The sequence below is a fragment of the Etheostoma cragini genome, chromosome 13, assembly GCF_013103735.1.
Source record: "Etheostoma cragini isolate CJK2018 chromosome 13, CSU_Ecrag_1.0, whole genome shotgun sequence".
In the NCBI taxonomy this organism is placed as follows: Eukaryota; Metazoa; Chordata; class Actinopteri; order Perciformes; family Percidae; genus Etheostoma; species Etheostoma cragini.
The window spans coordinates 1312753-1330000 of record NC_048419.1 but is presented as its reverse complement, the minus strand read 5'-3'; the positions used below and the strand labels follow the sequence as shown (position 1 = coordinate 1330000).

The 17248-nt window shown below is 42.9% G+C and overlaps 1 protein-coding gene across 3 annotated transcripts in view; it reads right to left on the bottom strand.

Annotated features, from left to right (window-relative positions):
• Positions 1–16460, bottom strand: part of LOC117955309 (carbohydrate-responsive element-binding protein) — a 24041-nt gene extending 7581 nt beyond the window's left edge. For 2 of the 3 annotated variants that reach the window (XM_034889720.1, XM_034889721.1), the window contains exons 1-10: positions 15828–16455; positions 13474–13580; positions 13166–13248; positions 12166–12255; positions 10933–10974; positions 7075–7249; positions 6372–6452; positions 2357–2508; positions 1078–1687; positions 775–848 (exon numbers count right to left, since the gene is read on the bottom strand). In XM_034889720.1, coding sequence (XP_034745611.1) covers positions 775–848; positions 1078–1687; positions 2357–2508; positions 6372–6452; positions 7075–7249; positions 10933–10974; positions 12166–12255; positions 13166–13248; positions 13474–13580; positions 15828–16159 — 1746 coding nt within the window. In that variant the 5' untranslated portion in view covers positions 16160–16455. Of the gene's footprint in view, positions 1–774; positions 849–1077; positions 1688–2356; positions 2509–6371; positions 6453–7074; positions 7250–10932; positions 10975–12165; positions 12256–13165; positions 13249–13473; positions 13581–15827 lie in introns of all 3 variants that reach the window. The other variant, XR_004659009.1, reaches the window with a different exon arrangement.
• Between the last annotated feature and the right edge of the window lie 788 nt (positions 16461–17248).

Sequence of the window (17248 nt, the reverse complement as noted above, 5' to 3'; positions counted from 1 at the left end):
GTCAAATAAATCACTGTTAGACCTCCTATGAAGAAACAGTTCGAAATCTGTAATAACAGTAATCCAAAAAGACTTATTTGGTGGATTTGGGAGCAATAGGGCTGTGTAAGATTTCAACACCAATTATTAATACAATATACAGTATATCATATTTAACTATTAGCTACTAGTTACAACTGGGCTCTCTGAGTAACAGATTGGAAGTAATGTGTCATTTTCTGTAGGAAACATCTGAAACAGGTCATCACCATGTTAAAATGATAACCAGTATCAAGGTTATAGATATGTTATAAATTGTTTTTAGACAGTAGCCAACGAGTTTCAAGATTACATTCTGGCCAATGCGTTCCGCCTCTTTTGCTCTCCACATGAACTGTTTACTCACATGCAACCAAAGCCTGCTCAAACGTGATTGGTCAATACTACTTGGACTACAAACGAACTACAAACGGAAACCAGAACGCTTACAGAGTATCTATCATGTGCTTTTAGCGATGAGCAGCCGGTTGGCCTTAGCTTAGACAGAAAACAAGGGGAAGCAGCTAGCCCGGCTTACTAGCCTGGCTAACTAGCCTGGCTAACTAGCCTGGCTCTGTCTGAAGGTAACAACATCCACCCAAAGGCACCTCTAACGCTCACTAGCTAACTCAAGTCAAAAACAGACAGAGGAAGTGACTGCACCCAGAAACTGGTCGGCACACGCGTTCCACCGTGCAGCCCAATGTGTTGTTGTGGTCACTTAGCTCTTATACTGGTACTAAAGGACAGGCTCACCGTGGAGATGGGAGATGATGACCTCCGACCTTTGGCTGGCACTGGAGTAGCATCAAATCCTAAAGATGGCTTGCCTTAAAGCACACAAACCAATAGTTATTGATCCCATTGTTTTTTTAGTTAGGTAGTTAGTTAGTTAGTTAGTAACTAAAGCTGTCATAATAAGATTTCTCTCCAAAATGTAGCAGAGTAGAAGTAGAAAGTGCATGAAAAGAAACGACTCAAACAAAGTACAAGTAAGTCAAATTTGTAATAAAGTATATTACTTGGGTAAATGGACACCACTGGACAGGAGGGACTCACGTTCACGGGCGCTGGAGGAGAGCAGCTTAGCCAGGCAGCTAGTGGGTGTGGGTGGAGTGGACGGGGGGCCAGACAGAGGCACAGAGGGACCGGCGGTCCTCGCTCCTCCCGTCTTCTGCTTGTGCTTCCCTCTGAGCCCTGTACCAGCCACCTGCTCGGGGACGGAGAAGCAGTGGGCCGCGGGGGCCGCGGGGGCCGGGGGGGCCGGGTCAGACACAGCGGCCGGGTAACTGAGAGAGTGGCACGGAGTCTGGGGGTATGTGTCCCCTGTGTGAGGGTAACCATGAGCCTGGTGCACAGAGCCCTGGACCCCCATGGTGGAGGCGGTGTGAGTGATGACTGTGGGGGTCACGCTGGTCGTCGTGTAGAAGCCAAACTTATGGCAGGGCGGCGGGTAGAGGAAAGGAATACTTGAAGAGGCCGGCTGCTCGATGCCGGGGGTGAATGCTATAGAAACAGGGGGAGCAGGGTATGACTGGTGTCCGTATAAACTCGACCCTGTTATGATGCTAGAGGTGTGGTATTCACCACAACCCTGGCCCGGCCCGGTCTGGTCTGGCCGGGTGCTGGATGAGGAGGGCTGAGGCAAACTGCCCGATGACAGATTAGTCTGGAAAAGAAAAACTCAATATGTTTTACTCATTAACTAGCGGCGTAAATTAGGGCTGCACGATATGAGAGAAACATGCTACAACGTTGTTGAATATCCCGATAACGATATTACTTCCGATAAATAACCCTTGCGTTGCACAAAAAGTTAACATTTTCGTCTCTTTTTCAGACGTTTAGTTTTCACTGACACCACCTTACACTAGTTTTACACTACTTTTTGGAATTCATGGTCAAAAATCCTCATTTATAAAGGATTATACCCAATATTTGAGCTAAAAAAGCAGAAATTATCTTGACTAATAGTTAAGATCAGAGGAATGAAAGTGATCAATTGTATTTGCAAAGAGCGTTCTAAGGAATCCAATCCATTTTTGTGGTAATTTGGTTAAAAAGAAACCCATATTTCAGATATAGACATTTTTTAAAGGGTCAGATTTGACCCGGGACAACAGGAGGGTTAATCAGATATTAAAGTTGAGTCAGTTCTGCTGCTTTAAGTATTCTGCTGAAATACAACATTGGTTGTTGAATTTAAAACAAATGGAATACAAAACTGAATAATGTAATGTTTACATGTTACATTTTAATATATATTTACCAAATGCAACTAAAATATGATTTGACTATTTCATCACTACTCTCAATTAAAAGCCAACTGCAGCGCTACCTGAGCCAGCTGGGTGTCCAGAAGTAGCTGAGGAGTTGTTACCACAGGGGGGGGGAGTGGACCAAACGCTGTGCTGGATGAACTCTCAAAATAGCCGCAGTCAGCAAAACCAACGTGCTCAGTGGGCTGGCCCCGGTAGTTCATAAAGATATCTGAGACAGGAAAACACACACAGTTAATCAGACATCAGTCAGGTATAAGAAAAAAAACGAGCTTTGATGCAACTGGAAAGACGGAAATTGTTTTCTGAAAAATGCACTTCATCGTCATGATGGCGTGAAAACGAGGAGTCCTGGTAGGATTTAGAGCCGACGCAACAAAGGGACTGAAAAATCTCTGAAGACAACACGTGCAGCCGCCTCAGCCTACGCACGTATCTAACCAGGCGCCCAGAGAGCTCAGTTGGTAGAGCACGTGTCCATGTATAGAGGTGTACCCCTCGATGCAGCGGGCCAGGGTCCGACCCCGACCCGCGGCCCTTTGCTGCATGTCCTTGCCCCCCCCCCTCTCCCCCCTTTCACGTCTTCAGATGTCCTGTCAATATAATCTTCAAAAAAAGAAATACAGAAAATTGATAAGGTATTTAGTCTATAAAATGGTAAAAAAGGGATCAATGTTTCCCAAAAAGCCCAAAATGACGTCCTCAAATGTCTTGTTTTGTCCACAACTCAAAGAGATTCCGTCTACTGCCGTGAAGAAGCTAGAAAATATTCACATTAAAAAGATTTTATGAAAAATGAAACGGATGAATTGATTATCAAAATATTTGCAGATTAATTTGATAGTTATACAATAACGCAACTAATCGATTAATGTATTAATCTTTGCAGCTCTATTTTTCCAGGTTCAAATTTTGAGAAAAAAAGACTGGACAATTAGACAATCTAGCATTATTTAATTTTTTGCCCCCTATAGTGACATGACAAAACACACACAAAATGCTTTCATTCTCTAACAGATATGGCTGAAAGTAACCAAATTATTAATGTCAGTCGGCAGTTTAATACACAATTCAGCCATTCAAACAACAAAACCAAATATTAAAAGCATAAAGCCAAACCATCCCAGATGCAGCAAAGCTCTCCCTACGTGGTCGTCATTCCAAGTACTTGATGGTTTCTGCCGGGTCACATATTTTTGGAGCCATGCTGGCCACTGACCGTGCCAAGCTGCCATCTGCGATTAGGTTATGTATTTTCACATCTGACAGCACCGATTCCAAACCAGGTTTTGACCAGTTGAGGAGAAAAATGTAACCACACTTGCTTCAGTCAATGAAAGCTTGATTTCACCTTATTGGAGCTATTGTTTGAGCTATTGTAACACACACATTACTCCGAATCCAGCTTGTTACAAGCTCTGTAGACACAAGGCAAAACGTGTGGCACAATGTGAAAATACATACCAGTGTGTCTGTGTTCATCTCAGCACAGAGAAACTACTGGCACGCCTCTGAATAGTGATCTGTATTTCCACTAAAGAGAAGAAGCCTCTCCAGTAATGAAACTCATGGCGGGGGAGCGCTCACAGACGCTCGCTAGCTCCCTGGATCTTGTGACCAAAAGAGAGACAGACAGCTGATCCCTCAGGACTCTGCCAGCACTGTGAGAACAAACAGCCACACACACACACACTGCCCCACACGCACACACAGCCACACACACACTGCCTCACACGCACACACAGCCACACACACACTGCCCCACACGCACAGACACACGGCCCCACACGCACACACAGCCACACATACACTGCCCCACATTGCCCAACACACACACAAAGCCACACACGCACTGCCGGAAACACACAGCCCCCCCAACACACACACACACACACACACACACACACACACACACACACACACACACACACAGTCAGCTAGACAGACAGACAGACACACACACACACACACACACACACACACAAACACACACACAGCCAGTCAGCTAGACAGACAGACAGACAGACAGACACACACACACACAAACAGCCAGTCAGCTAGACAGACACACACACTGCTACACACATTCACACACAAACTGTGCCACACGCACACACAGAGCCACACACACTACCCCAAACACACAGCCTCCCCAACACACACACACACACACACACACACACACTCAAACACTATTACAGCAGTGGGCAGCAGGTTGTCTGTGGGTTACAAAGACTAACTTGTAGCCACAGAGCTGCTGGATTACTTCACTGAAAGAAACACAAAGGCCAACGCAACCACAGCCACTGGAACTGGAACTGAACCAGGACCTGCTCTCCCTCGGTCTGTGTCTCCCTGCAGGACGGTAGATTGGCGAGCAGCCTTGGGCGTCAAACCTTGCCTGCCTCGCACACGCTCTAAGGGACGGATAGTTGTCAAGTATTAATTTGTCTATACAACTCAGGAATCATTGATTAATGAACACATATTTAGATTTGATTGTGATTTTTGGAAGGTTTACTTAAAGCTGCACTCACAGATTTTCTGGCCCCTTGAAGCCAGCGGGAAACAAGCTTTCAACACAACACTGAGATCTTTTAAAGGTTCCCTGTGGACTCTTGTAACCTTTGGTTGTGGGTTGTGGGCTGTTAAAGTTTCCTCGGGGGGGAATGAAGATGTTATCTATGCTCTCGTCAAAGCCACCTGACTCCATTGTCCTAAATATAGCGTACACTTAAACTGATTTTGATTGTTTTTAGGTGGGCCTTTTTATAAGTGGCTGACATACGTTTAGTCGCTGCCCCCCCACCGCAGTACATTGCTTAGTGTCCGTGCGGGGTGGCTGTGGCTCAGGGGACGAGCAGTCGCCTCCCAATCAGAAGGCTGGGGGTCGGTCTCTGTCGAAGTGTCCTTGGGCAAGGCAATGAGCCTCTAATTTCCCCCCGATGTGCCATCAGTGTGTGTGAGTGTGTATCTGCCACATTGTATGAATGTGTGTGAATTGTTCGTGTACTATGGAGTTTTGGAGACTAGAAAAGCGCTATGTAAGAACTTTTACATCTCAAAACTGCCTTTTTTTGGCTTTTGATGCATCAACAAAAGCTTCAGTTCCCCCTGCGTGAACTTAAACAGGGCTGTTTGACAGCTGGGTGAAATATTCTAAATGTAGTGTACACACCTTTAGGAGGCTAAATTCTGTTCAGCTGCTGCCCCTGTCCACAGGAGTACATTGCTTAGCTTCCGTGTCACAACTCTGGTCTGTTTCTACAGGTCGGGCATGCCGACCGCCATCTACTGCAGCTAATACACTTACTACGGAGAAGTAGCTCATACAACCCAATGTCAGAACATTTAAGTTCTGGGCTAAAAGATGCTAAACCGCCTCATAGAGCTGAGTGGGACTGCAGAGCTACCTTCATTTCCTTCTGGATAATGTGTCTATCTATCTATCTATTCATCTATTTATCTCTATCTCTCTCTCTATCTATCTTGAGTCGGATGATTATTTCCTGTGGGTTCATCACTACGAGCGACCCCTTTCACATAGCACCCATTCATTTGATCCAATGTTTTAATGAAGATATTGATTATAGCTGCTTTAATGAATGATCACCATTACTTGCAGGAGTATGTATCTGCCTCTAATGGTAAACCTCTTCTATCACTTCCCCCTTCTCATGGCTCAACCCTGCCGCTGACCCCCCTCTGACCTCTGGGGAACAAACATACTGCAGACACAGCACATAAACAAAGGAGGGACACTTGAGGACAGGGTTTTTGACACTTCAATGACACATATAAAATGAAATGTGGAAAAAATCCCTGCATTATGAAATTGAATTTTACATCCAGATTTAAAGACCTAAAATGAGAATATATTCCTTTATTTGAACTTTTTTGCACTGTGTCTGAGTCGGAAAATGATAAGTGCCTCGGATTGTGGCTTGGCAGGAATTACCTTAAAATAAAACATCTCATCAGGATCAGATCAGACGTCAAATAGCAGCTAGAAAAAATATTCTTCCGCACCAATCAAGCACACATTTTCCACATTGACAGACAGACAGACAGTACCTGGTATATCCATGAAATCCTCCAGGTTGGGCTGCAGTGGAGTCAGTCCTGGCTGGATTATGTCTGCATTGCTTGTGTACGCTGAGGAAGAAGAGAATATAATATCAAACATGAGAGAGAGAAATGTGAGTGTCTGCCTTACTGTGTGTGCTTTCTTTCATCATAGGGAATTTTCCTTATATTAAGTGTGAGTCCCTTTGGCTCACTTGCTGACCCATCAGCCAAGAAAGCAAATATAGCAAACAGTCACGACTGCCCCAAAGTGCTGTACAGATACAGAGAACAGCATAAGACATAGAGCATAATAAATAGCCAAAAAAACATTCTAAAACAGAATATGCCAAAAACAATAAAAACAGACAACAGATAAAAAAACTATACTTAAAGCAATGACAAAATAAATGTCACAGCTCAGCCCATGTTAAAATCCAGTGCAAAAAGATGTGTTTTTAAAAGTGATCTAAAGCTCTCAATAGAGAAGAAGAAGCTGCTGTAATGTTATATCACACAAATGTTCTGGGAATTACACTTGGGAATTTCTTTCCAGCCAAATAATGAATGCACAATACAAGGGAAGACATGTTTTGATCTTGTCATGCAACTCACAGGCCACAAGTGACCCATCCTTATTTTTTTCCACACTTCTAACGATTTGACACCAGTGCAAAGTGACAGCTGAGCGTCCCTCTGAACGACTACTCACTGTCGTGCCGGTCACCGGCCCAGGGACAAGGCTTCTGCGTCATGGTGAACAGGGTGTCGGAGATGTCGGAAAGAAGGCAGTCCAGGTCAAACATGTGGACCTCCACCGGCGCAGCCTCGGGCTCCTGGTACATCTGATTGGACCATCTCTCCAGCTTGGCCTGGCAGATCTGACCCTGGAGCCAAGAAATCCAAACTTAGGAAAAACGTCTAGTGACAAGTCAGCTCTCCGGATCTATTACTCAGAGGATTAATGCACTGATGCAGTTTGCTTCTGTCCAGCTATTGGTTTGTTGCACTGAGAAACGCATGTTAACACAAGCCAAAAGCTATATAATATAGTTAGATACATATCCAATAAGTTGTTAGTCATGTACAAAATCAAGTTAGCCTAAAAAATATGACAATGCCAACACAATTTATAACCACTCACACAAAAAAAACAGGTATAACAGTTGTCCTCCACTCTTACATCTAGTGTCTAGACTTGCAAGGCCAAACTTTTCCACGTGCCCGTTCTCTGCTTAAAACCCAGTCCCACTCACAGAAAATGACTCTCCAGGACCGGTCCTTCTCCCTCAGTACGAGCTGCTATGCACCCCCCTCTTCTGGTCTGACACCCCATTTATAGAGAAGTCCAGATTGAGCCGGAATTGTTTTGATTAAGTCTAAGCACACGACCTCCCACCTTGTAATTTATTCATTTACCTCTCAATTTGTCTTCTTTGAGGAATAATTTGTGTAAAGTGTGTGCAACTACAAATGAGGTAAGATTGACACTAGCCTTGTACAGATTATCATTAAGTCAGCTTTGTTTCTTTCTTTCCTTTGAAGTCTCACAGTTGAGTGTAAAAAGCAGCAGCCTTTTGTCCCTGACCTGATTCCACAGACCCGAGGCCCCTGCTGCTCTCGCCAAGGAAATAAAATATACACACACGCATGTCCAGCACTTCCGATTGACATTATCTGTACTTTCTGAGGCCGTTGGTACATTGCATTACACGAAATGATACAATAAAATATAATGTAGATGAAACTGAATTACATAAACGGAGATAACATTTTATAGCAAACACATCGCCCTTTTTTGTCTCGAGTCAAGCTGTTCCTTTTCACATTCAGAGCGTAGCATGAGGACATATTACACTAGTGACTCTACGAGACGGTGCTAAATGCTCGGCATGCTGCTGTGACATGCTCACAGAGACAAGACTAACATGCTGATGTTGAACAGGTAACATTTACCAGGTTCGCCATCTTGGCGTTGGCATGCTTACAGTTGCTAATTAGGACTTAGTACAATTACAGCAATAGTCCAAAGGCTTGTCATCCCATATGGTCAAGCGGTTTAGGATTCCTAGTGGCCCGGGTTCAACTCCCGGTATGGGAATCAGCGGGGGGGGGGGGGGGGGGGGGGGGGGGGGGGGGGGGGGGGGGGGGGGGGGGGGGGGGGGGTAGTAGCTCAGGGAGCTGGAGGGATGTTGGTTCAAGTTGCAGGATTAAAAAGTAGACATTATTATAATTTCCCTTCTTGAAATTTGGAGTTAGGTGGTAAGCTATGTCAGGCTTTTATACTATTGTATATTATATATTATTGTATAATTTCTGCCCCTGTTTCTGTTAGTATTTCTAGGATGCCTGATGCTGTTTTGTTGTTGACATGATAAAATCTGGACTGTGGTCATAACATCTGTTACATCTTATAACTTATTCCCTGTTATATATTGTTCTTCTTCTTATTCAATCAGTCAGTTTATAGGTTATTATGTTAATATTTAATTTTGACCTACTGCACTGTTCACCACTGCACCCAGTCTACCATAGTACCTCACCTTATCTTGGTCATTGCATTTCTGTGAGTGATTTTATCATGTACAGTATGTGGGATATTTGTGTGTATATGTGTGATATATGTGTATATGTTTATTGTTTTATGGTTGTCTTGCTACTGGATGCCTAAAGTGTCCCTGGATGAATAAAGTATCAATCTATCTATCTATCTATCTATCTATCTATTCTTAAAGAAACATAAATGTCATGCAAACTTCATTGTTGAATGAAAATGTTTCACAATAAAACATATTTAAAACTAAATTTGGACTTGATAATGGCTCAAGAGGAATAAGTTGTGCATCACTGAAGTCATTCCAATTGATCCTCTAGGGACTGGGAATGTCTGTAAGAGAAAACCATTCATGGCAAGGGACCCATAGTTGTCATGTTGCAGTCTGTCCGTTTGTCCCTCAGGTCCCCCGGGTCACACCGCCTACGTGGCTGATCTATGTTTATTATCTATCTAAATCAAAGAAGACTTCTCATAGGTTGGACCGTCCACTCCCCCTGCTGAAGCCCCGCTATTCATGACTTGATTTGGTAACTTGGCAGGACTTTGTTTCCCTCAGATTGACTGAGTTTTAACACACACACACACACACACACACACACACACACACACACACACACTGACAGTATAGCGTGTAATTTGTGTCTTGAATATGATGGCCTACACAAATCAGATTGTTAAAGATTTTGGGAACAGAATGGATATGAGGCTAAAATTATGTAGTTGATTCAATTTTATATCGGGACATAGAGAGCTGTAACCTGTTGTAAAATATACACTAACTTTACAAACACAACCCTCGGGTTTTACTGCAGTGGTTGTTTCTCCCCAGTCTATATATGTCATCTGAAGGCCAGATAAGGCTTTGGGAAGCAGGAGCATAAAGAGCTGCGTCAGTGGTCTTTGACCTGGCACCTTGGAGCTGATATGTACCGTTTGAAGTGCCGCACATCAACCCAGTCCCATCTACCTCGGACCTGAGTTCATACTGGGCTTCCTATGACACGTGAGAGAGGATAAAGACGCTGATGATGATGATGATGATGATGCCAGAGGCAGAAGAGGCAATAGGGATGAGACGGCTCACCAAGGGTGGGGGGGGATTGAAAATCATACGGGTTGTGATTTCTTTTGTACCCATTTTAAAAATTGATTCTCTTCCTCACAAATCGATATTTTTTAATTTATTATCACCTAAATGTGTCCTGTCCATACACGGTAACTATGTCATATCTGTTTCCAGCCATGCTGAAAATCCATTATGTTCTATATTAATGTCAGACTGACTGACATGTGAAGTGCATTCTTCTGAGGAAACATCACTTTTTAGAACTGTCTCATGATTTACTGTCTCTAGAAGTGTGTAATTCCACTTTTATCTTTGTTAAAGAAGGAAAAGAAAAGAGCAATACTATTGAATCGCCCCCATGTACCGTGACAGAATCAAATCAGGACAAAGGCCCATGGCCCCGGCCCTGGTGGGCACTAATACGTTCTCATGTGAATACTATCATGAAGGAAGTTTGCCATCCTCCTACTTCTCCTGTTCCCCTCCAGATCTTTTGTTTGTCCGTGCCACAGCGGGCTCACACTCGCTGCCCCTCCGCTACTCAACTTTTACAAAGCGTTAAGTAGGTCACATTTGATTAAATTATGTAGCTATTTTACTAGTGCCATTGCCTACAAACGCCGGGCCGATGACGCAAGTTGCTTTGCACGTTTCTCTCTTCTTTTTTTTTTTTTAAATCATCCTCCCTTTTCATTTCTAGTCAAACCAAGGTAGGGCATAACCAATTGCTACAAACAGCTACATGGAGGACTCTGATGCTCATATGTTAAGATGCAACTGCATGCAAAAGTCAACAATGCTAGCAAGTCAGCAAAATGCACACTTCCTCCTGGGTCAATCCGCCAACTTCCGTTTTCAGGGCTCACAGTAAATGTTTGTCTACATTAGTGTTATTCCAAAACATATAGAAAGAGATAGAATAATATTAAAGCAGGACTTTGTCATACCTCTTGTAGCATTGATAGAATATCATCCTTCTTTTTCTGAAGCTGCAAAAGAAAAGACCAGTGTGTAGTTTGCTTGTGTCACAAGATTTCCCAGCCATGCTAGTGGCAGGTACACTATCTTAAAAACATTATATCAATTCATCATGAGGTGAACATGCATATCAGCACCAAAGGTTTGTTAAAGGTCCCATGACATGGTGCTCTTTGGATGCTTTGATATAGACTTTAGTGGTCCCCTAATACTGTATCTGAAGTCTCTTTTATATAGACCTTAGTGGTCCCCTAATACTGTATCTGAAGTCTCTTTTATATAGACCTTAGTGGTCCCCTAATACTGTATCTGAAGTCTCTTTATATAGACCTTAGTGGTCCCTAATACTGTATCTGAAGTCTCTTTATATAGACCTTAGTGGTCCCTAATACTGTATCTGAAGTCTCTTTTATATAGACCTTAGTGGTCCCTAATACTGTATCTGAAGTCTCTTTTATATAGACCTTAGTGGTCCCCTTATACTGTATCTGAAGTCTCTTTATATAGACCTTAGTGGTCCCCTAATACTGTATATGAAGTCTCTTTTATGTAGACCTTAGTGGTCCCTAATACTGTTTCTGTACTAATACTTGTTGAAAGCCATGATGTCTCTCTCTCTCTCTCTCATGGGGCGGCCAAATTCTCTGGGCGGGCAAAGCAGAGAAAGAGGAGGTTACGTTCCAAATTGGCCCATGGGACATCCAAGTGTAGAGATATGTGTTAGGATGAGTGAAAACTTTGACCTGCTGGTAGTGCTAATAGAAACCTAAGGGCTTCTCCGTAAGTCATTCCAACTCATCTTCTAGGCTCCTTGAATATATACAGAAAGATCTGCAGTAATCCATCCAATCCAGTCAAGATTATCTCTGTAACGCCAATATTAAACTGCTGGTGGGTAGCTCACGTGGTAGAGCATGTGCCCCTTGTACAGAGGTTCAGTCTGTTGTTCCTCCTCTCTCTCCCCAAATAAAGGTCTAAAATTCCCCCCTAAAAAACTCATAAAAAAAGATGAACCTGAATATGGATCGAGCTAAAAAATAAAGTCAGGGAGTTTCTAAAGCGGGATTCATCCTCTGGGGACTAGGTATGTCTCTCTTACGTAGACCACTTTGTTGAGATATTTTAATGTGGACCGACCTCCAGACCAACATGCAAAATATACATAAGATGAAATATTTGTTCTGTAAAGAATGAGTGCTCACCCTCTTCTTGTAGTAAATCCTCCACTTGTGATACTCCTTGATCACCACCTCGATCCTTCTCTTCCAGTAGCTGCCCTCTAAGACAATCGCCTGTTGACATGACGCAGAGACACCAGGTAGAAGACTTTCATACCCCTCCTCACCACTCATCAGTACCCAAAACTCAGCAATATAAACATGAATGTTTTATTAACGGTATATGAAATACTGTGCCAATAGGGCTGGGTATCGCTCAAAAATGTTTGATACCAATTACCAAAGGAAAATCCATTTTAACATTAAGAAAATACAACGTTACGGCACAAGTCTTTTAAAATTATTTTCCAGCTCCTACTACGCGTGTAGCGTAGAGTTTTTCTTGCGTGTCTCTACGACGCGTATCGTGTGACAGCCAATCACAGACATTTTCAGAATCAGAAAGGCTTTGTTGGTGGCCAGGTTGGTTCAGTGGTAGAGCGGGCGCACATGTACTGAGAGCTTTATGCCTCGACAGGGATCCATTCTGACCTGTGACGATTTCCTGCATGTCTTCCCCCTATCTCACTTAACTGTCCTGTCAAAAATTAAAGGTGGAAAATCCCTAAAAATTATCTTTCAAAAATAATTACTTCATTAATCCCCAAAGGGAAATTCTGTTGTAGTTGCACACATTGCACAAAGGGCTAAATGAATATAAATAAAGATAGTGGTATATAGAGAAGTATATAAATATCAATAAAAGAAATATAAGGCGTGTGGGTGTCTTGGGAGAAGCATGTTGCATGCTTATTGGCTCAGAGACGATGATGAGATTTGCTCCTTGGGTTTTGAAATTCAGATTATGAATGACGAGGCATTTTTGACACTAGATAATAAGGAGGCAATTTGCTCAGAGTCTAAAATGTATTGAAATTGACTACCCGGTGCAGTGTGTTGATGAGAAAAGAAGCCAGCTTGTGCTTCTACAGCTCAGTTTGATTTAAAATAAAAAATGCATTCTCCTGTAACCCAAATCACTCACTTCAGGCTTTCGATGTGCATCGGCCTCCGAGCCCTCCAGCGGCGTGACAAAGCCACACACTGGGTTCTTCCTCTTCTCCACATCTAAACACAGCAGACACAGAGCAACAACGTCAACAGGAAATACATGCATTTTATTTACTATGATGCCTGCATGTTTAACTCCTCATTTATGCTCAGTCGCTTAGTTGTTCTTCGCCTAACAAGTTCTATTGCATTCAAGAGTAAAGTATCTTCATTAACAGGCAGCGGAGAGGAGAGGAGAGGAGAGCAGAGGAGAGCAGAGGAGGTGAAGAGGGGTGGACTCACACTGGATGAACCAGGCTCTCCAGATCGCATTGTTCAGACGGATCTTATCCCTCCACAGCAAACGCAGACCCTTAAAAGACTTCCACTTGGGAGAGACTATCTTACCACTGCAAACAAAACACACAATCAATCTAAAAAGGACACAACTTGGGTAAAAAAGGCTGCTGTTCAATGAACCAATGAAAGAGGGACAGACAGACTAGATCACTGAGATAAATGACTGAGATACCTGAGAAGTGGGGGGGCACATAAGCATCTAACAAAGCAGTATGAAATCTACGTAAAGTGGATTACAGAGTACACGCTGATGTACCAATGTTCATCAAATCAGGATTCGTGACACCTAAAGGCCTCATTGGATTACAGACTTTGCCGGGATGTTTAAGGCAAAAAGCAGAGTATTCACAGGAAAATATATAAACAAAATTGTTATTAGTTCAGAAAAATGAGCATCATAGATAATTTGAAGCATCAGTATGCACAAACAACTTTAAAGTAAAATGTGTATTTCATTGTGTGGTTTCCTAATGGTTTTCCAGGGTAACGTCCATATCCTTCAGTAATATTGTAATATAGCAAATTATTTTTAAAATGCATCTGTTTCCATGAGCGGAGCATAAAGACAAAGTGAGGTAAAGATAGATCGGGGCTGCAACATTGTGGAGGCATCTGGAGATTGATTTCTTGATAAATGGATTAGTTGTTTGGTCTACAAAATGTCAGAAATCAGTGTTTCCCAGAGCGTAAGATAACGTCCTCAAATGTCTCATTGTGTCCACAACTTAAGGATATTCCATCTACTGACACAGAAGAGTTAATAAACCAGAAAATATTCACATTCAACAAACTGGAATAAGGGAATTTTTAGTTTCTTTCATAAAAAAATACTCAAAGCAACTAATCAATTATCAAAAACAGTTAGTAATTAATCTAATAGTTGACAACTACCTAGATACTCTTTAGAGGGAAGTTGACACAGTGGAAAATGTCCCACCGCCTCCCCCCTGTAGGAAATGTGTCCTGATTTGGACTAATGGCACCCGATCAGCGTATTCAGCGGCACACTGTCAGGCTGTTTGCACGTTTCCCAGCATCCCTCAGCCTGCCGGGTGCTAAGAGAGGGCCTCCGGATGTCAGGTGCTCAGGGCGTTGCTAGGAAGCCTGGGGAGTCATTTTCACCGGGCTTTTAAAGGAGTGAAAACACTGCATGTCACACGCTCCACACAGCAAATTACTGGAAACACTTATTAGAAGAAGAACCAATTAACACCAGTCTGGTTAATAATAAATGCCGTGCAGCAGGCAACGTCTTTGCACTAACACGGTCTCCTTGTTACACTTAAATACTATATATCCTTTCCATGTGACACTTTGATGAATCCAAAACACAGTACAGTTTATATTTTTTTGAGTTTTTCATGTCCTTAATGTGAAAGCCCTACATGGAAAGGGTCTGGTAACCACGCCTGGCTCAAGGTTCATTGTGCAAGTATCATCAAACTATAAAGAATAGTAATACCAAACTGGCACAGTCACAAAAACATCTTCTCTAGGCCAAAGGTTGATGGCAGCTCTTGAGAACATGTTAAAACAGGGCTAAAGTTATAATTTCTCAAGCATTCTTGACAGCCCCCCCACCCCCCCCCCCCAAAAAAAAATTACTATAACTAAAATAATATGCTTGTTCTTTAACAGTATCGGTAGAACAAAGTAAAATACCCATTTGGATGTTGTAGCTCTCGGAAGACAAGGTCTGTGTGTAATGAATTATAATAATGAAGACTTAACCTAAAGTATACATGGTGTCGAGTGTAGCCGGGGGCATCATTCCAGGTTACTCTTTCCTTTCCCCTCAGTCACACTGCAACCTCTACAGTCCTGCCAACTACAATCAAAGTCCACTTTTCAGTGAAGATTTTCCAAGCGGTTGCACAAGAGACAGCCAAATCCCCGTCCAACACTCCCATTACAACCCCACCCCAGACTGACAGTGTGGAGCTCCGGGTGTACACACTGGGTGGATCACAACATATGCAAATTATCAACTATGGAGAGATCCCTGCAGAGGGAAAGAAATATGAAGTATAGCTTGCTGGTTCAATATTTACTATTACTTTGTGATCACTCAAATGTTACTATTTAATAACAGGAGAATCACTAGCTTGTAAGACTCCCACTTTCTCATGATGCATAGGAGCTCCAGCAGATGTCTTCCTGCAAATGAAAAGGCTATCTGAATTAAAAGGGTCAAACATGGAAATCAAAAGCTGGTTCTACTAGACTAATTATAGAAAAGGACATTTGCATATTTAAAAGATGAACTGACTGACTGACGTTAGACCATGGGGACCCACCTGTAGGCCAGGGACATGCAGTCAAACAGGCGGGTGAGAGTGGGGTCGATGCTCAGGCTCCCGGAGCTCTGCGGGCCGTACCGGTACGTCTGGCACCACGTCCGGTTCACCGTGTCGAAGTCATATGTCATCGATCCCCCGCTGTTCCTCCCGCGCGGCGCGGAGTCGCTGTGGGGGGACGACACCATGAAGTGCCCGCTGTGGATGACCTGGGTGTAGGGGATGGAGCCGGAGCACGGCCCCAGACCTGCCACCCGAGCCTCCGAGTCCGAGTCTGAGGAGTCCTGGAGCTGGCTCTGTCCAGCGGGACACACTCTCCCTTGGTCCGCCATGGTGCGTTTACATGCAGAGTCGAGTGTCCGCCAATACGGTGAACTCTCTCCTCAGCTGACTCCCCCTGACTCCCCCCCTCCTCCCCTCCAGATATTCGAATCCCTCCTGAAAGAAGTGGCGCTTGCTAACAGCCCCGAGACCCCTCATCTGAGATCAGCTGAGAGACAACTGTCCTCCTCAACCGCACACCGCTGGACACCCGCGTGGACTGTTGTGTAACCGTACTATCACTGGGTCAACTTCCTGTGGTGGTAAAGTCCTCCGTTCCGCCAATCACTGAAGACGGTAATTATTAATAGAGCAATCCTAAGAGGAAAACAGCTTTACTATGAAATCCTCAAAACAGGACTTCATACTTACTGTGAGATTTTAATGTTGGTCTGTTTTAGTTAACTTTAACCCTCATGTTGTCCTAAGGTCAAATTTGAAACATTTTCAGTTTTTTTGTCACAAAAAAATGAGCCTTCAAAATAAGCTGAAAATGTCAACATTAGAAATATCAAATACCTTTGGAATTATTTAAAACACAACATTGAAAAAGTGACAGAAATGTCAGAAAAAGCGATAACACGGAAGACAACACAAGGGATACCAAAAGATTCTTCTAGCATATTAAAGTAAATACACATAGAAGGCTATGAAGATTTAATGCAATATTTTTGATTAAATAGCCTTCATTCCATTTCATCTCGTCTTTGGATTGTGCTTTGAGTATTTTTTATTGTTTTTTTACCTTTTTTTCTATTCATGTATTAAGTGCCTTACTTAAATTTTATACCACTAAGGTCTATATAAAGAGTCTTCAGATACAGTATTAGGGACCACTAAGGTCTATATAAAGAGACTTCAGATACAGTATTAGGGGACCACTAAGGTCTATATAAAGAGTCTTCAGATACAGTATTAGGGACCACTAAGGTCTATATAAAAGAGACTTCAGATACAGTATTAGGGACCACTAAGGTCTATATAAAAGAGACTTCAGATACAGTATTAGGGACGGGACCACCAAGGTCTATATAAAAGAGACTTCAGATACAGTATTAGGGGACCACTAAGGTCTATATAAAAGACTTCAGATACAGTAT